At 35.9% G+C, this 19,401-nt stretch overlaps 1 protein-coding gene across 2 annotated transcripts in view; it reads left to right on the forward strand.

Moving 5' to 3' along the window:
• The window catches only part of LOC111784557 (glycine--tRNA ligase, chloroplastic/mitochondrial 2), a 33,999-nt gene extending 15,633 nt beyond the window's left edge, over positions 1 to 18,366 (forward strand). For both annotated transcript variants that reach the window (XM_023665219.1, XM_023665220.1), the window contains exons 13-35: positions 393 to 476; positions 3,187 to 3,273; positions 3,700 to 3,801; positions 8,872 to 8,939; positions 9,637 to 9,688; positions 10,541 to 10,612; positions 11,621 to 11,703; positions 12,040 to 12,088; positions 12,365 to 12,427; positions 12,752 to 12,841; positions 12,914 to 13,000; positions 13,243 to 13,314; positions 13,410 to 13,468; positions 14,162 to 14,255; positions 14,347 to 14,565; positions 15,593 to 15,687; positions 15,781 to 15,871; positions 15,946 to 16,050; positions 17,144 to 17,182; positions 17,270 to 17,359; positions 17,596 to 17,697; positions 17,798 to 17,965; positions 18,070 to 18,366. In XM_023665219.1, coding sequence (XP_023520987.1) covers positions 393 to 476; positions 3,187 to 3,273; positions 3,700 to 3,801; positions 8,872 to 8,939; positions 9,637 to 9,688; positions 10,541 to 10,612; positions 11,621 to 11,703; positions 12,040 to 12,088; positions 12,365 to 12,427; positions 12,752 to 12,841; positions 12,914 to 13,000; positions 13,243 to 13,314; positions 13,410 to 13,468; positions 14,162 to 14,255; positions 14,347 to 14,565; positions 15,593 to 15,687; positions 15,781 to 15,871; positions 15,946 to 16,050; positions 17,144 to 17,182; positions 17,270 to 17,359; positions 17,596 to 17,697; positions 17,798 to 17,965; positions 18,070 to 18,168 — 2,070 coding nt within the window. In that variant the 3' untranslated portion in view covers positions 18,169 to 18,366. The remainder of the gene's footprint in view (positions 1 to 392; positions 477 to 3,186; positions 3,274 to 3,699; positions 3,802 to 8,871; positions 8,940 to 9,636; positions 9,689 to 10,540; positions 10,613 to 11,620; positions 11,704 to 12,039; positions 12,089 to 12,364; positions 12,428 to 12,751; positions 12,842 to 12,913; positions 13,001 to 13,242; positions 13,315 to 13,409; positions 13,469 to 14,161; positions 14,256 to 14,346; positions 14,566 to 15,592; positions 15,688 to 15,780; positions 15,872 to 15,945; positions 16,051 to 17,143; positions 17,183 to 17,269; positions 17,360 to 17,595; positions 17,698 to 17,797; positions 17,966 to 18,069) is intronic.
• Positions 18,367 to 19,401: the final 1,035 nt, after the last annotated feature.

Consider the following 19,401-nt stretch of genomic DNA (forward strand, 5'->3'; position numbering starts at 1 on the left):
ATTCCAAATTTTATACCGTTGGTTTTTCTTTATTATTTTTACTTTTTCCTTGAATGTGTATGAGGTTTGTTCCCCCAAGTTAGGATTAGATTTGTTTTATATTAAAAGTCTTTTTTTCCCTTTTAATTGTAGTATTTGTTTTTTTACATATTTTTTCATTTATAAATGAGTTATAGAAAAGTTCATATAAGCTTTTGAGAGGAAGAGGCAAGAGGTTCTCCAAAACAGTTTCAGCAGAGTTATCTATTTCAATTTGGCCACTCTTATCAAAATAAGCTGCTCAAATTTTCATGTATTTTGTTTTGATTATATGTTTTACAATTTCTAAAATACAAGTCATTATTACCTGTACATTAACTTTTTCTCAAGATTTCATCTTTTATATGTGACAGGTGCATGAAGATGCGAGGTGGTTTGTTCTTGAAATTGGAACTGAAGAGATACCACCTAAAGATGTTGTGGATGCAAGCCAACAAGTATGAAATAATTTGTTATTTGTTTTTATTTTTGGAACGTGAAAAGATACAAAGGCAAGAGAGAAAAGGATCTTAGCAGATTATAGAACTCCTGTAGTCACTGATGATTACACAAAACCTTTCCCATAGGTAGAATAATCACACAAATTAGGGAAGAGTGCACCAAAAGGATCCTAACCAAGTCTTCCAATGGCTACAAATATCTTGCAAAGAATAACCCTCGAAAGCTTTTGAAAAGGAGCACCAATAGGAACCTTGATCTTGATAAGTTTAAAATTCTCCGACCATGAATAAAAATTTGTCCTAAATAATATTTGGTTATGCTCCAACCAAATGTGTAAGAGAATAGATTTAGAAGCATTAATACAAATAAGCTTAGAGTTGACTGGAAAAGTAGAATACAAAGAATTTGACAAGCATTGCCACAAGTTCTTCACCAAAATCTCAGCTTATGTTGAAAATAGAGAACAAAGAGAACTAGCATAAACATGAGGAAGAACACCGTATGAATATATGAACTTGATCTTCAAGAGCTGCAAAACTCAAATGGAAAAAGGATAGAGATAGAGCCATAAAATAAAGCTTCTTTTAAAGAGTATATGCAATATTAACTCCATCATAATACCAGAATCCATATGAAGAAATTTGTCTTAGTTTTCCAAAGATCTTTAAAGAAGAAAGAGAAAGAGAAGGGGAAAGAGGATCCCCAGCCTTAGACCACGAGAAGCTAAGATTCTTCCTCTTGATTGACCATAATTAATGTTAAACTTTTTGAACAACTTATGCCAGCAGCAAAGACAGGCCCTTCAACTGAAGAAGGGTTGAATTGCAGTTTGTGAATAACTTTGGCATGTAATACACCTACACAAGATCGTATGCAGAAGCTTTGCACGAGATAGTTTAAGAAAGGAAAATTCTTCGCTTGGAAAGTTTTGCATGGGAGAGTGAATACTCCAGATCGTATCCAGAGGCTTTCCTCCATTGTGATATGACCTCAATTGTGCGTTCTTTGTAAGAAATAGGAGGAGGATCTGAACCACTTGCTTTGGAGTTGTTATTTCACTAGTACTCTATGGAACCGGTTCCTTAAGACTTTCAGGCTTGCATCGGTTCATAATAGCAGTTGTTGTTCAATGTTTGAGGAGGTGCTCTTACACCTCCTTTTCTAGTAAAGGAAGGGTTCTTTTTTTTTTCTTTCGCTAGTTTTGCATTTTGCCTTGTGGTATATTTAGCCTGAGAGAAACTGTAAATTTTTTCGTGGGGTGGAGGGTCTGGGGAGAATCTTTGGAATTTGTCTAGGTTTATTCTCTTAATGAGCGTCAGTGTTTTTTGTAACTATCAGCTTAGCCTTATTTTTTATTGAGACTCCTTTTTGTAATTGTTTCATTTTAAAAGAAGATAATTTTGGAACTTCCCTGCATGATGTGGATTAAATAACTTCTTTGTTTATTAATTGGTGCGGCATGGTGCTTTTATTAGGAACAATAGAAAATGGACAGTTAGAAAGTTACTATGAGGAAAGAAAAGGAACATCCTCATTTAAATAAGCAAACTCACGGTTCTTTCCTGTTTGTTTTTCTTTCGTTTCATGAAAATGCAGTAGTAGAGAAATTGTTGAGAACCCAGGCCTAGTAGAATTTCCGACAATATTACACTAGTATCTGCAATACATGCATGTTTAGACCCTCAATGATCAGAAAAATGTGGACCAAAGATGATAAACTGACACAAATTCTTGATGGAATATGTATATAGATGCGAATGATACACTATGTTATTTTGTCATCCCTCTTGATTTTTAAAATTCCATTGACAATTATAAATAACCAGACCTACTTGGTGTCACAATCGCACTCTTGTTGCAGCGGGACAATGATGGTGCGATATTTGTTCTAACCTAGCGAACAAGTCAACCGTATAGAAGTTGGACTTTGTGGACAACCTTGACGTAAGATCGAGCCTCAGGTCACATTTGAGAGAAATGTTTTAGAAAACGTGAGCGAGAAAATGTGTTGAAAACAATTTTAAAAAAAATCAATGTTATAAGCTAAAAGCAAATAAGCAACAACCACAACTTTGGTAGCGTATAACCCAGGTAGGAAGAATTGACAACTAGTCACATGTCCCTATTACATTTTGGGGCATTTTAACTCTGGCGAGAATAGATAGGATTTTGATGACGGGTCATACACCCCCATATTGACACAACAAGAATAATAAAGGCCTATCTAAAATGAAAGCAAGTAAAAAGGGTTTGAAATGGGCATGCGGCCATGAACAACACTTCCTGGACAAGTATGACCAGGACATTTGACACGCGGTCACAGACAACACTTCTTGGACAAGCATGACCGTGACACTTGACACCATTGCTCGGAAGTTGAGAAGTTACTCTTTAAGTTGATCCAGATGGCTATATTTTATTATTTCTATCCACTATATCAAACCCAATATTTTATTTCTGTTGGTATTTTCTTCATATTTATATCCATTTAATAGTCTATATTTTATTGTTGCTAAAGTAGTTGAGCTTGAAGTGTGGTATGGAAATTTCCTTTTCCTTCTGTAACAGCTTAATTCTCCAGAAAGTATTCGTCCTCTTATTGTTGTGTTCAGGGAAATAACTATCATTACTATAATGTTGCTATTAACAAGCATTATTTTATATCTCTGCTAGTTGATATTGACTAGGAACGACTTTTTATTGCAGCTCAAAACATATATGTTGCAGTTACTTGAAAAACATAGGCTAAGCCATGGTAATGTGCAAGCTTTTGGCACACCCCGCAGGCTAGTGGTATAGTAACTTCACACCCTTTTAGCATGTTGGCAATGTTTTGACGATCTTTTGTTAATTTTGAGAAGTGATTATCTTGTAGATTTCTTTTGCAACCAGAATTCATTTGGTTGGGTTAAAACAATGTTGGCCCATATCTTGTCTAGGTGCCTAGAAATGAGAAGAGGTCGTAATCTATTTTCCCTATTAAAAGGGATCCAAAATGCTTGTTGAACATACTCTAACCTACCACAGGATGTGGAAGGAAGGATTAGAATTCACTTTAAACAACATCTAGTTAATTTTTTAGTTTGTTGGCGGGTGGGGGTTTACTTTGCCTTTTGGTGTGTTGTTGGTTAGTTTTCTATTTTGGTGAGCTTTTAGTTGGTTTTGCATATCTCATGGTGGTTGCTGTTCATGATCTTTAACGATTTTCAACCTTACCAGGTCACAGTTGAGAGTCTGTGCTCTAAACAAGTAGAGAAAGAGATTGAAGTCAGAGGACCCCCTGTTTCAAAAGCTTTTGACGACCAAGGAAACCCTACAAAGGTGAATGTTTTCCCATCATTTTGATACTTCGAAATGCTTGCTAGAGGAAAAATGAACGATGCATTTTACGTTCAACGAACTTGTAGTTCTACTATTTCAGATTTCAACTGCAATCTTATTGCCATAACAATATAATATTTTTTTTGAGGAGAACGAACGTGCTACCTCTACGTTGTTGAGGTGTGTGGTATGAAAACTTTGCCAAAGATCCAGATTATTTAGGGGAGGGGGGTCTACCATTATCTAGCAAACATTTCAGTGAACCCTATTTGTCATCTCATGTTGAATACCCTTTATTAGAGTAAAGGATGCCAAGATCTTGAGGATTTCGTGAGAAAAAAAAGAACTGTACTCGTGGAACTCTAGTTATACTAACGAAACCACCTATCTCATCAGCATTTTAGTTAACCGCATTTGTCATCATTGAATAAAGGATGTAGTTGACCTCCCTAATTTATAGATATTGTTACCTTGTGTCAAGGGATTTATTTAGATTTATTTTTATCTAGTACCTATGTATTTAGTTAGCTATTTTATATTATAAAAGACACAGGTACTTCTATGAAAAATTAATATGAAAAGAAGAAATGTGAGTATGATAATTATCAGAGTCATTCTATTCTGGGAGGTCTAATTAATCAGTGTGCCTCGTAGCTATCAATCTTCCACCTTATCCAAATTATTCAGAGCCTTCATAGGCACCGATCTTCCACCATAACCAAATTTATTTGGAGCTTCATAGCTGTCGATCTTCCTTCGTGACCTAGGTTCTTTTAAATCTTGGAATAGAGGAAGAACAATCTCATGCCAACAACCATTCATATAAGAATGCTATTGTGATTGTCAATGTTTGGTTGTGATATTCATAACTGAAGCAGAAGCTTGAAGCCATTGATGTCGCAGTTTCATGTGTTAAATCCATTTGCACCAGAGGCTTGAGCAACAATTTTGGCACTCAACTGGTTGTGTATTGAGGTTGTAACCCATCAAAGTCGCGAATTTGAGAATCCAGCAGCAACACTAAGGGACGGAATCAGTGGCCCATTTGTGTTCCTACTTGCGATTTCCCTTTTAACTCTTAAAGTCTTGAACTTCCATTTGCGTTAGAGTCAAGCCCCTTTGCAGCATCGAAAGCCCGGACTCTTGTGTTAGGCCCACTTGCAATTTTCATTGAAACAACAAACAAAGCCCAGTCAACAGCAGCAATAATTTGGCTCATTGCGTAACATTGGCAGGAAACCAATGGGTTTGAAACCATAACGCTTTCTATTCTTTAAGGATCATTATTGCATTCCTACCTATTCCATCAATTTTTGAGAATATAGAATTTTCAGGGGAGGCCGAGAATCTAATATACCATACTTCAAGTGGGAAATAGGACTTATTTCTAGCCCTCTTGATTATTTCACCATCATGTCTGAAAAATATCAAGTCGTTCTTTCAATCATCATAAGCACCAAATTTCAAGATTCATATTCGAAGTATTCAATAATATAGAGAACCAAGGGCATTGAGGGAAGAAAAGAAGGGAACATAGCTAGGATCTTCTAGTCTGTCAAGACGGGACTCCAATTTCAGGATGGAAGAGTTAGACGACACCTTAAGAAAGGCAAGTGCACTGCTATAGCTGCACTGATCTCATCCTCAAATACCTTGCCACTGAGGTTTTGGAATTGGTAAAGAATGCAGTTGTGACAGCAAGAAAAATAGGATGATTACAAGTGATGGAGTTTTTCCAAACACCAGTCAGTTCTATTTGAGAAATGAGTATTAAAGAGGCAAACAAAGCCTGTGGAAGAGCTCTAAGAGGATTGAGAACCAGAAAGGCAAAAACCCCGTGGAAGTGTTCCAAGAGGAGTGAGCATGAGAGAAGTAAACAATGCATGTGGAAATGCTCCAAGTGGAGTGAGTATGAGATAGGTAAGCAAGAGGAGTGCGCATGAGAGAGGCAAGCAACGCCCGTGGAAGAGCTCTAAGAGGAATGAGCATGAGAGAGGCAAGTAATGCCCATGGAAGAGCTCCACTAAGGAGTGAGCATTAGAGAGGCAAACAACTCCCGTGGAAGTGCTCTAAGGGTATAGTATGCATGAGTTATGTGCTCTCATTGCTTTAACTAACAGATACTAACAAAAAAACTTCACAACTTATTGCTTTATGAGTTAGTATCCAAGTTGAGAATGAATAATATTTGTCGAAGGATTAGCCTTAAGTTAGAAGATATTTGTGTAATTCATGAGTTAGTATCCAAGCTGAGAATGAAGGATATCTATTACTCAGCTAAAGGTGGATTGTCAAATGATATTGATCTAATCCCATTAAGTTAGAAGTGGTTGACCTCCCTAATTTATCTGGTTGGATTTATTTAGATTTAGTTGCTAGTTTCTGTTTGAATGGAGTTCTTTGTTGGTAGTTCCTTTCTCGTTGGTTTAACATGATTTTTTGAGGTCCATTGAAGTCCACTTTGAATCTAGTTTTTCAATTACTCCTTTTATGGATGATAAAAAAACATTGCTTCAAATGGAAGGTGCTAATCTTTTAGTTGGTCTTGGTCATTTGGGTAAATGATTAAGTATTGGTCATTTCCATTTGAAGATTGAAAGATGAGTAGCAAGCATAACAAACCAGAATTCATCACAGGTTATGGGGTTGGATTAAAATCATGAACTTACCTCTTCATGATTCGAATATGCACTTTCATTGGAGCAGGTAACACTTTGGTGGTTTGATTTGAGTTTCTTCTAAAACTCTAATTCGGTTAGATTGTGGTGCTGCTTATTTTTAAGTTGAGAAGAACCTTTGTGGTTCCATCCCAACTTCAATTTAAATTACTAATCTAATTGATTTCCTTCATCTAAATATCTTATAAAAGCACCTTGGATCTAAAAGACTTTTCAATTTGTTGGACGTTTTTTGTATTAGCTTTGTTGTTGAAGATGAAAAGTTTCCTCAACATAATTGTTCACGGCCGTTTGTTGATTTATTCGTCCATCCACCAGACTTTTTTGCATGCTTCAAAGGAAAACTCACATATCCTTTGTGCATTTCGTGGCCAATGCTTGCACGATTAGCCTCTTTTACTGTAGCGAGGCCTTGAGGGTTCAGATGCCTTTCGTATTGCTCCTACCTTAAAGAGGTACCTATTGAGGCCATTGGGACCCTGTTTAGTGATTCCATTAGGGCGCTTGAGGTCTTCTAAATCCTTAGAAATATTTTATTGCACCTTATCCTCTTTCCTATAATACTTGAAGAAAAGTGCATCATTCTTCATTTTCTCCATTCACTAAGGTTAATCCTTTGAATTCATATAATGTTGAAGAAAACGTATGGAGTCTTTTGGCCCATCTGTTAAGAAACTGTCATTCAAAATTGTTGACAAGAATTTTCTGTAGCAGATCCTTAATGTTTTCACTAAGATTTCATTCTTTTGTCAATGGAATTTCTTTTTGATACTTGTTCGTTCCCTTGAGGTTTGAGTTTAGTGTTTCTCCATCGGTGGTTTGGACCTCAATTTTTCTTTTCTCTTTGGTGGTTTTTCTATTTGGTAGGAGCTTCTTTTAGTTTCCTCAGTTGTTTCTATTCAATTCTTTTTTGCGGCTTTTGTTTAAGATTTTTATGGTTCTTAGGAGTTGTCTTTGGCTTGATTTTGTGAGGGCGACCTTTTGTGTTGTATTTGGTCATTCAAGCTCTTTCCTTCCAAGTTTCACTCTGTATTTGGTCATGGTTCTTTCTTCTGATTGAACGAGGTATTTTTTTTTTTTTTTCCTTTTTTATCCCCTTCGATCATTCCTTATGTCCCATAGGTTTGATCCTGAAGAATCGCCTTTTTTATCCCCTTCGATCATTCCTTATGTCCCATAGGTTTGATCCTGAAGAATCGCCGTCTCCATACAAGCGAGCTTTTTACCCTCAAATTCAAAGATGTGGGTGCAAAATGCTATTGTGCTCTATTGTTGCTTAGCAGAACTCTAACAAGTTTTTTGGGAGTAGCTGTATTTTTTCCGTGGCCATCTTCTTTCATCTGTAATTGTTCATTCCTGCAAGGTTTATAAATTTAAAAAAAAAAAGTCATTTCTTCAAAAAAAAAAAAAAAAAAGGAAAAAAAAAGAAAAAACCATAAGGATATGGTTGAAAATATATATGAATTTAATGTTTTCCCATGTCCAAAATTTTGTATGACAAATACAGTTAAAATGCTTTCTCATGCAAGTTTTTGCAGAACAAACACTGTCATCTAGGTATGTCGAGCATCTAGATTCCCAGACATTTTGATATGTGATATTGTGAAACTGCAGAACAAACTCCTGTGTTCGTAAAATTTAATCAATCTAAAAAAGTTAAGCTGATGAGTTACGTAAAATTTAATTATTTCAACACTTCTCTTCACTTGTGGGCTTCAAAATTTGTAATATGTGCAACAACGGAAATCAAGTAACGAGGAAGAAAACGTTGTTATTGAGGGTTCGAACACAGGAACTTGTACCATGTTAAATTAGTGATCAACCCCAAAGCTTAAGCTAGTGGGTTACGGTATATTTGATTATTTCAACAAATATATTTACCACTTATTTGTTAATAGTAGATGGTTTTATGACAATTGGTTCATTCCCACTTTGAGGTTAAGTTGAAAATGTTCTAGTTGAATTGCTCTCAACTATTTATTTATTTTTTCTTTTCTTTTTTTAACATTTCATATATATATGTTCGAAAATAAAATCGAGAATTTATATCAATTGTATAGTGAGTTATGTTTTATCTTTTCAAGGTTAGAATATTAACTGCTGTTAATCACTTTTTGATGAAAAAGTTGTTTTTTTGTTAAAAATATTTCCCTTTTTCTCTTCTTCGGTTTGTGGTGTCGGGTTATGTGCCCCTTAAATCTCTCTTGCTCAAGCTTGGGATGATTTTTTTTATCCTTCCCTTATGCTAATGGGCAAATCAAAGTCCTTAGTTTCAAGTGTTGATGTCTTGAAAAGTAATTTATTGGATTCTACAAGCCTACATCAACTTGATACTTGTTTTTTTACTTAATGAAATATAATATCTTCACTGAGACCAAGTATTTTGTGGTAGGCTGCTGAGGGCTTTTGCCGAAGATACTTCATCTCACGTGAATCATTGTACAGGAAGATCGATGGTAAGTCTCCAAAGTTGAGTACTTAAATCCCAAGTTTTCATTTAAAGTTCAAAATTTAAAATTTCCTTAACTCAATAGGTGTCTGATCAAAAGGCCACTCTACCTCTCTCAATATTCATAAGCACGCAAAATTTATTATTATTATTTTTTTTTTCCAGAGATCAGGGTTCGAGGATAAAAGGTTGTCCATGTAAAGTGAATTAAACTTCAAGTTTATAAAAATATGCAAATAACCTCTATTACACTCCTACAAATAGATTTTATCCATTGACAATAAGAACAGGGGTATTATCTTCTACATTCTTTTAGTTGATCATCGAGTTTGAGTTGGTTATATCTAAGCTTTTAGATAATAGCTTATAAAATACTTTCGAGCTAAACCTTGGGTGGATCATACTCGAAAGGGATATATTCTATAGGTTGTACCTTGTGTCCTAAACAAACTGAATCTTGAATAACTGTTCTCAACGAGCCTTGCTTTTTCCTGTTCTCCTCAAATCTGGGTAAGGATACATAACTTTCTCATGTTTCCACAATGAATGCATTCTTCACGAAACGCTGGAAGTCTATTGGAAAGTCACTCCTCTTTCGTCTCAAGTTCATGATGTCATAATGGTTCCTTAAGAGTTTTTTTTTGTTTTTCCTTTTTTTTCGTGGCATAGATTGTGATTCTCTTTTTCCATCACTGTCCCTCCTATGTNGACAGAGTACGTATATGCTCGTGTAATGGAGTCTTCTCGGCTTGCTTTAGAGGTTGTAATGTTATTTTCCTCTTTCCTCACTTCCTTTTGTATGTAGTATACTTATCTGCATATTTTTTCTTCCAAAAAAGAGAGAACTTTACGTTGATATTTTAAAAAACGTAATTATGACCCTCCCTACAACGTACTTCGAAAAAAAAGTGCTCCGAGAAACAAATCTTGCACTTGCAAAAATGCCTCTCAACTATAATTGATTATATTGGAGGAATAATCAGAAACCAGTCTTGTTTGTGAACACGAAAGTTTGACTTTTAGGATAATTCGATTTTAAAATCAATTAGATTATCTTTGTTTGAGACTACTTTGGTCTGTTGCAAATCAAATACTCTAAATATAAATCTTTAACCACATTAATCCATGGAAATCTTGCTTTACTTTTCAGCTTCATTCCATTCATCCTCCTACGAACCACTATCCAAAACCCATGAACACTTCGAAATGCTATCCTATGACCCATTTTGTTATCTATTTACTTCTGTATTTTCTTTAGTCCTAAACATTTCGTATTTTATGTGAATTATTTATCATTTAGAACTTAGGGGTCCCTAAAAAAACTGCTTTTATTGGGAGTATCAACAGTTTTGTACCCACTAATTCAGGTGATGATGTTTCAGTGAATTTAAAAATGTTAAATGCATGTCCATAGTTAATTTGAGTATGTCAGTAAGTTATGGTTAGTCATCTTAGCCCTTCCAAGTTAGTTTTGTCGAAATCTCAGTGTAGTTGATCCTGATGGTATTGATCATTTCGTAAATACATCGAATATTTGCTTGTTATTTATTGCAACTGAAGTGTTTATAGGCTCTTCTAATTTTACTCTAATATTTATTTTATTTTGTTCCAGATTTTTTCTGACAATTTACCTGCCATTATGGCGAAAATATCATTCCCAAAGTCGATGAGATGGAATTCTCAGGTATGGACACAGAGCATGTTTCAGTTGATATCATGTGGCTCTTGATTTTTAATTCTCTGTTTTCTCTTTTCCATTTGAAGTACCGAGCTGCTGCAGTCCTTTTTTTTTTCTTTTTTTTTGGTTAAAAAATTAAGTGAAATGTGGCCAGAAATTTATTTTGTGATTTCTCTTCATAATATCTCCATACCTATAACAATGTGCACTTGAGCATGATGAAAGGAAAAGAGATTAAGTTCGTTAATGCTCCCCATATGGTATCCAAAATATGCTACTTAATCATACAATTTTGGATACTAAAATGTTGAAGATTGAAAATAAAGTATGCAATTGGACACTAAAAAGTGGAAGCTTATTGAATCAAGGGCAAAAAGTATCTTTTATCACGAACTGCGAGATCCCACATCAGTTATGGAGGAGAACGAAGTATTCTTTATAAGGGTGTGGAAACCTCTCCCTAGTATATGCGTTTTAAAAACCTTGAGGGGAGCCCGAAAGGGAAAGCCCAAAGAGGACAATATCTGCTAGCGGTGGACTTGGGCTGTTACACGAACACTTTAGTACTATTGGGTACGTGCAGTTCCAGCTATTTATTGCAAAGCTAGGTTGAAAGGAACTCTTATATCTTTTTAATTTAAAGATCCAGATTGGAAACACTATGCAGTAAGAATCTTGTGTTTCACTTTTTATAGGAACAAGATACATGGCGAGTTATAGAATTTTTTTGGCATTAGTTTGGTTGGTAAACAAACGAGACAAGTTGCTTTGCCACTGAATTTGAGCAAATATTTGGGGTTGGTAGCCTTTTGAACTAGTTCATATCTGAAACTCCACCAAGATGAATGTTTGGATTCTCTAGGATACTTCATCAGGCCTTTTGAAGTTTCGTCCATCATCATATGTTCATGTTTATGAAAAAGAGATTATTTTCAATTTCTTTAAATATCCTGTACTTCACTTTTTCTTTTTCTTTTTTTGGATATGTCACTGCCCTTTACTGTCGATCTGCAGGTCGTGTTTAGCAGGCCTATTCGCTGGATTCTGGCGCTCCACGGTGATGTAGTTGTTCCATTTTCATATGCTGGTGTTTTAAGGTGATATATGATCTCTCCCTGCATTCCTGCATCCCTGCATCTTTGATGTCTACATGTGAAATGTGAGACATGTGCATGAGAAAATTTATGAGCCTTAGCTCTTTGGTTAAGCTGAGGTTTTTTCTTCACATGTGGGTTCATATTTTAATTTGATATCCATAAAGATCAACATGTGAGCTACCAATATCAATTGGTTTTTTTATCTTCAACGATGGTTGATATCTTGACAAGGTCGTAAGGGCGAACGGGAAATGTGCACTCTCCATTCAGAATTATTGATTTTGCATATTATCTTGTCGTATACCTGCACATTGACATCAAAACTTTTCTATCTAGTGGGAACACTTCCTATGGTCTTCGTAACACTTCTACAGCTATTGTTAAGGTGAGTTGTGTTATTGTAATAACTCAACAATTTGTTATTCCCAGTGGATTTCCCATATTGACAAGGAACAAGCCCTTGACTTAGCCCAAATCAAGTTAACTTTCAGCTCAAATGACTTAAAAGCCCAATCTTGAAGTAATTAAATAATAATATATCTATTAAAAACCCGTCTCGACCAGTGAGTATATATCCTTAAGCTTTTGGGTTGAGTGGTGATTCTATGTAATATTTTCTTGCATTTATAGTATTTGATTATCGCTTTGGATCCTGTCACAGGTAGATAGTGCAGAATCTTTTATGGAGGCAATGAAGGATGCTAAAATTATTCTTGAAGTTGAGGTGGGATTAAGAATTTATGTATGACCTTGAAAGCATTTTTTTAGTTTAAAATTAGCTCAATTACTCTTTCTTCATAAATATGTATTTACATGATCCAAGTGATGAACACAAATTTTTAGTGATTTAAAGATGTCAATGCTTTTTCATTTTTTTTTTAATACAACAATATGCGGGTTGCATGATTCAATTCTTCGACCTTGTGGTCAAGGATACGTGTTTTATGCTAGTTGAACTATGCTCATATTGGCTAAATATGTTTGTGTCTACCCATTGCCTTTTATGTGTGTTTTTTTTAAATAGTTAAATGACTACTTGCTTTCATAGGACCGCAAAAGAAAAATCTTGGACCAGTCTTCCATATTGGCACAAAGCGTCCAAGGGAAAACTGTTATTAATGAGGCCTTGCTTGATGAGGTAATATAGTTGTGATGTTCTTGATTTCATTATTCTAATGATGTTCTTAACTCTTTTAAGAGAACGCGTTAGGTTGTAAATCTTGTCGAGAAACCTGTTTCAATACTTGGAAAGTTCAATGATTCCTTCTTGGAGCTTCCAGAAGATCTTCTAACAATGGTAAGGTTTTAATGTTCTTCCAGAAGATCTTCTGGTATCATAATTTTATGCTATGTTTTATTATATTTCCCGACACGAAACAATGCCTGCTCGTGGAAGTTCACTCTAATTTGGTAACTCCTTTCACAATAAATTTAGATATCTCTCTTGCAGCATACAACCCTTCTCTGTTGTATCTACTATTCTGCTCAGTTTGTGCTGGTTTAGCAGTGGTGCCTCAATTTTTTGTAATTGTCTATCAGGTTATGCAGAAGCATCAGAAATATTTTTCACTTAGAAATGCTAATGGAAAGCTGATGCCATACTTCATTGCTGTGAGAGTCACTTTGTCAATCTGTAGATCTCAATATTGTACCGTCCCCACGTGAAACTCTTGTTAGTTCATATTTGGTTTGGATTTTTCTTTCAGGTAGCAAATGGAGAAATTGATGACAAAGTTGTAAGAAAAGGAAATGAAGCCGTACTAAGGTAGTTTTGTATACATATATTCCTGATTATTTCAGAGTTGTAATTTGGACATGTGCATAATATGTGTCACGACGTGATTTTCGGCTTGATCGTGACTTAGAATCATGAAAATATAGAAGGAAAAATAAAACACGGTAATATTTTTCGCATTTAAAACAAAACATGAATACATTTTATTTATGGATCCAAAATAATGTTTGAATACATTGGGCCTGGTGAACACAACAACTCAAAACATTAACATAGTTGAAAACGGTGTTGTTCTGTATGACTGACCTGCTCTAGATCCGCTCCGAACTTCGACCAACTCCTTAGTTACCTGAAAACATGGAAAACATGGAGTGAATACAAATGCTTAGTAAACTCTTAATTGTGTCACGACGGTTGCTAGGGTCCACACTCTTTCTTATTATGTGAACTTAGGCCCTTAGATTCTGTTTTTTGAGTTTTGAGTTCTTATCATTATCTAGCCCAAAGACCTTGGTTGATTGAAAAACAATCGAATAATATCTTGAAATGTTTGAAGCTATTTTTATCAACGATGAATAAAGTTTATATAATTGTGCTTATTGCTTAAAAACTTATTTCAATAAAATAACTTTATAAGTAAATGATGTCAAACACTCTCTATTCCCCTAGCTCAGTAATTGATGCAGAAATCTAATAGTTAAGGTCTGTTCTTTTCTTTTTCAGAGCTCGCTATGAAGATGCCAAATTTTTCTACGAGACAGATACAAGTAAAAGGTTTTCTCAGTTTAGAAATCAACTGAGTGGTATTCTGTTTCATGTGAGTTTTTATTTTTGCAGTATCATGTATGAGGTTTTGGCTGTATGCATGTTCTTCTACTTCTAATAGCCCATGTTTCTTTTAAAAATAGGAAAAATTAGGATCAATGCTCGACAAGATGACACGTATGGAAGCAACGGTTGTGAAACTAAGCCTTGCGATGGGAATTAGTGAAGATTTGCTTGAAATCGTTCAGGAAGCTGCATCCCTTGCCATGTCAGATCTTGCTACTGCTGTTGTCACAGAATTTACTTCACTTGCAGGAATAATGGCACGACATTATGCTTTGCGTGAAGGTTTTTCAGAGCAGGTACTTTGTGTTATATACTTTGTCTCCCCCATAATTTGTCAGAATACTGCAGGTTCTTGTACTTAGGAGGAGATAGCTTCTGGAAAATGCAGATAGGGGTAGCTGGCAGTGTGAGATCCTACGTTGGTTGGGGTGGAGCACGAAGCATTCTTTATAAGGGTGTGGAAATCTCTACCTAGCAGATGCGTTTTAAAACCCTTGAGGGAAGCCCGAAAGGGAAAGCCCCAAAGAGAACAATATCTGCTAGTAGTGGGCTTGGGCTGTTACAAATGGTATCAGAGCCAGACACCGTATGCCAACAGGACGCTGGGCCCTAAAAATGGGAGGATTGTGAGATTCCACATCGATTGCAGAGGGAAACGACATTGATTGGAGAGGGGAACGAGTGTCAGTGAGGATACTGGGTCCCGAAGGGGGGTGGACTATGAGGTCCCACATCGGTTGAAGAGATGAACGAAGCATTTTTTGTAACAGTGTGGAAACCTCTCTCTAGCATATGCATTTTAAAAACTTTGAGGGGAAGCCCGAAAGGGAAAGCCCAAAGAGGACAATATCTACTAGTGGTGGGCTTGGGCTGTCACAAATGGTATCAAAACCAGACACCGGGCGATGTGCCAATGAGAGGGTTGAGCCCTGGAGGTGGTGGACACAAGGCGGTGTGCCAGCAAGGACACTGAGCCTCAAAGGGGGGTGGATTGGGGGTCTCACATCGATTGGAGAAGGGAACAAATGTCACCAAGGACGTTGGGCCCCGAAGGGGGGTGGATTGTGAGATCCCACATCGGTTGGGCAGGAGAACAAAGCATTTTTTATAAGGGTGTGGAAACCTCTTCCTACCTAGCAGACGCGTTTTAAAAACCTTGCCTGATTATCTAGTTAGTATTCATATAAAAAATACTGCATGCCTAATTATCTAGTTAGCTAAACAATTAACCACTCTATCTTTGAGTCTAATATTTTGCTTATTATAACTCTTGTCAATTATGATTTTGACCTGGATTCCCTGTTTTTGGTGATGTTTTTCCAGGTAGCAGAAGCCTTGTTTGAGATTACACTTCCCAGATTTTCTGGTGATATTCTTCCAAAGAGTGATGTTGGAATAGTTTTGGCTGTTGCTGACAGGTCAAACTACGCCCAAACTTCATCTAAATTTCCCTTTTTTACTATCTTAGTAATTTATTGCTTTAAGGTTCTCTATTTTTATGTGGTCTGCAGATTAGATAGCCTTGTTGGCTTATTTGCTGTTGGCTGTCAGCCTAGTTCTACAAGTGATCCATTTGGCTTGCGGAGAATTTCTTATGGCCTTGTAAGTTATTTTAAAATATTCAAAGGAGACCACAATTGCAGTTGAATAAGTGAGTTGGTAATGGTTATTTGTAGGTCCAAATATTGGTGGAGAAGGATAAGAATCTTGATCTAGAGCGAGCTCTGAGACTTGCAGCTGATACCCAACCCATTAAAGTTGATAGCAACGTTATTGATAATGTGAGATGCAGTTTTATATTTTAGATCTGTGAAAGTTGGATCAACGTATTCCTTTCATAATGAGAAGAAGAATAAAAGGTTAAATGGTAATATCAAATAAGGGCAATTACCTGTAGCCGTGTTTTTTTGTAGCAATTATCCCTTGACCAAGCATTTTTATACCAATGCATCTGGGTGGTGTCTTAGCAACAATAATTAGCAACAATAATTATAACAGCCCAACCCCACCATAATTATAACAGCTCAACCCCACCGGTAACAGATATTGTTCTCTTTAAATTTTTCCTTTCGGGCTTCCCCTCAAGGTTTTTAAAACGTGTCTGCTAGGGAGAGGTTTCCACACCCTTATAAAGAATGTTTTGTTTCCTTCTCTAACCGAGGTGGGATCTCACAATCCACCCCCCTTTGGGACCCAACGTCCTCACTGACACTCATTCCCCTCTCCAATCAATGTGGGATCTCACAATCCACCCACTTAGGGGCCCAGCGTCCTCACTGGCACTCGTTCCTCTCTTCAATCGACGTGGGATCTCAAAATCTACCCTCTTTAGGGCCCAACGTCCTCGTTGGCACACCATCTGATGTCCACCCTTCCTCCCCCTTCCTCTTCGGGGATCAGCGCCCTCGCTAGCACACCGCCCGATGTTTGGCTCTGATAACATTTGTAAGAGCAAAAGCCCTCCACTAGTAGATATTGTCTTCTTTGAGCTTTCCCTTTCGAGTTTCCCCTCAATGTTTTTAAAACGCATCTGCTAGGGAGAGGTTTCCGCACCCTTATAAAGAATGTTTCGTTCCCCTCTCCAACCGATGTGGGATCTCATAACAATTCTCTTATATCCCTCTTCCCCCTGCCCCGAAGTTATATCCTTTCCTTAATACACTGCCAGGTTTTTTTGTCCAAAAAACGAAAAGAAGAAGTAGCCGTTACTTCTTTCATCATGCTCCTATTGTTACTTGTTTTTCCTATATGTAGAAGTTCTATGTCCAACTTGTACATTTTGTGCTGTACAAATAATATAAATGCTTAAATAATTCATGTAATTCAATAAGCGTCATGAATCATGACCATATTTCTAAAGTTTATCCTTTTCAGGTAAATCTATTTGTTACTCGAAGGCTCGAACAATTTCTGGTAAGTGTAGTCTTCAAACGAAACAATCTCGTATCGATGCATCCTACTAGTAAGAGATAAGTTGTTTCTTTTATGATTCATTTGCAGGTGGATAAGGGTTTGAATTCAGAAATAGTTCGTTCAGTTCTTGCAGAGCGTTCAAATTTTCCATGTCTAGCAGCGAAGACGGCTCATAAAGTATATATTCGTTCATCCATTCTTTGTTATTATATTATTCTTTGAGATCCCACATCAATTGGGGAGGAGAACGAAACATTCTTTATAAAGATGTAGAAACCTCTCCCTAGCAAACGCGTTTTAAAAATCTTGAAGCCGAGCAGGGAAAGCCCAAAGAGGACTATAATCAGTCTTTTTTTTTTTTCTTTTTCGTGATGATTTTTTTGCTTAAATGGTGTTGTTATGGAATGATTTAGATGAATGCTATGTCGAAAGGCGATCTGTTCCCGAAAATCGTGGAGGCATATGCACGTCCAACAAGAATCATTTCTGGGAAGGATGTTGACAATGCTATGGAGGTACCTGATTACAATTCTCTGTTCATAATGAAAATGTTAAAGTTGTTCTAATTTATCAATCATTCCATGTTTCTCTTTGTACTTGTTATTATCTGTTAAGGTTGATGAGGCTGCCTTTGAATCAAATGAAGAAAGAGGTCTATGGAATACGTTCTTATCAATCAAAAACCAAGTTCATCCAGGCATTGAGGTTGACGAGTTCTTTGAAATATCTTCAAACCTCATACAACCACTTGAAGATTTCTTTGAGCATGTCTTTGTCATGGTGGTATGTTCCCCGTTTGTCGTGTTCAGCATAAATGTTCTGAAATTTTACCAAATAACTCAATTAACATGTTTTTGTTCATAAATCTCGTGTTCATTCGATGACAGGACGATGAAAAGATCCGTAAAAATAGGCTGGCTCTTCTCAAAAAAATTGCAGATCTTCCAAGAGGCATAGCTGATCTTTCACTTTTATCAGGATTTTAACCTCTACAACTTCATAATGCAGCTAACCAATATAGCCATTGGAGGGGGAACTATTATTATTACAGGCTTGCTTAATGTATCATGTTGAGGACAATTAAGTTTTGTAACATTCATTTTTCCTCTAATCCAAATAAATTTTGAGACCTCTAATCCAATCTTTTGCAATTGATTTAACGTATATAATTATGTTTTGGACCTTGGAATTGTAGTGATTTTACATCCTTGTTACTAAGGAGGTTTTAAGAATTAAATTCATCATTGTTCATGTTCGAATTATCATTACTTGCTAATGAACGTTTGATGGACATGGAGTTCGAATAAAAAACTTGAGCCCGATAATGTAACGATATTACTTTTCTAAAAAAAAGTAAGATGACCGTTGTTACATGTATGTCATAACGCTTATGTACAAAAACAAAAAAAAAAATTTATTTAAAAAGACTAGTGACACCCTAGGAAAATTTCTTATGAGACATACAAATATATTCATGATATTTCATTCATGTTTATTATACTTGCAATATTGTAGCATTCTTTTAAGGCATAAAAATGTGATCATGTTAGCATAAGAACCATAATCAACATAAAAGGAGTATATACATTACAAAGTTCATTTGAATATCATAATGTAAATAATAACGTGTAATGGGGCTACAAAGTATGTGTTATTCATGCGTCAAACAATTTCATCCAACCTAGCTTGTAAACGTTCCAATAAGAAGCAAACTTACTATTTTAGGCTCAACTTGATACTACTAAATTCATTCTAACGGTTCTTAGATTCTTAAGTTGAGTTCAATTGAAATTTAGGTTGATCTATGGTATTCCATTCATTTAAAAAATCAAGCTTAGAATTTATTCATGGAGCATTTAACTTTATGAAATAGTGTTACATATTATTAAATGTCCAAATCACTAGCTATACTAACATTTTTTTTTGGCCTTAATTACATTATAAACAAATTCAACATAGTTTGAAATGGTCAAAATAAGTCAACCAAGCTAGCTAAAGTCTACCCGAGCCAAGGAAGTCAATCAAAGATTTTTTTTTTTTCTTTTTAAAAAAATTATAATAATACTATACAAGAACTTTCTTCCTCAAAAGTATCTTAAAGTTGGACTAACTCAGGGAACTTCTTCTCCATAAGTACTTCCTCTATTCTCATGCTGCCTCCTCTAAGGTTTTGCTGAAGTTACCTTAACGAATGTACTCTATCTAGTCATAAGGTCTTT

Source organism: Cucurbita pepo, unplaced genomic scaffold (assembly GCF_002806865.2).
Source record: "Cucurbita pepo subsp. pepo cultivar mu-cu-16 unplaced genomic scaffold, ASM280686v2 Cp4.1_scaffold000234, whole genome shotgun sequence".
Lineage (NCBI taxonomy): Eukaryota > Viridiplantae > Streptophyta > Magnoliopsida > Cucurbitales > Cucurbitaceae > Cucurbita > Cucurbita pepo.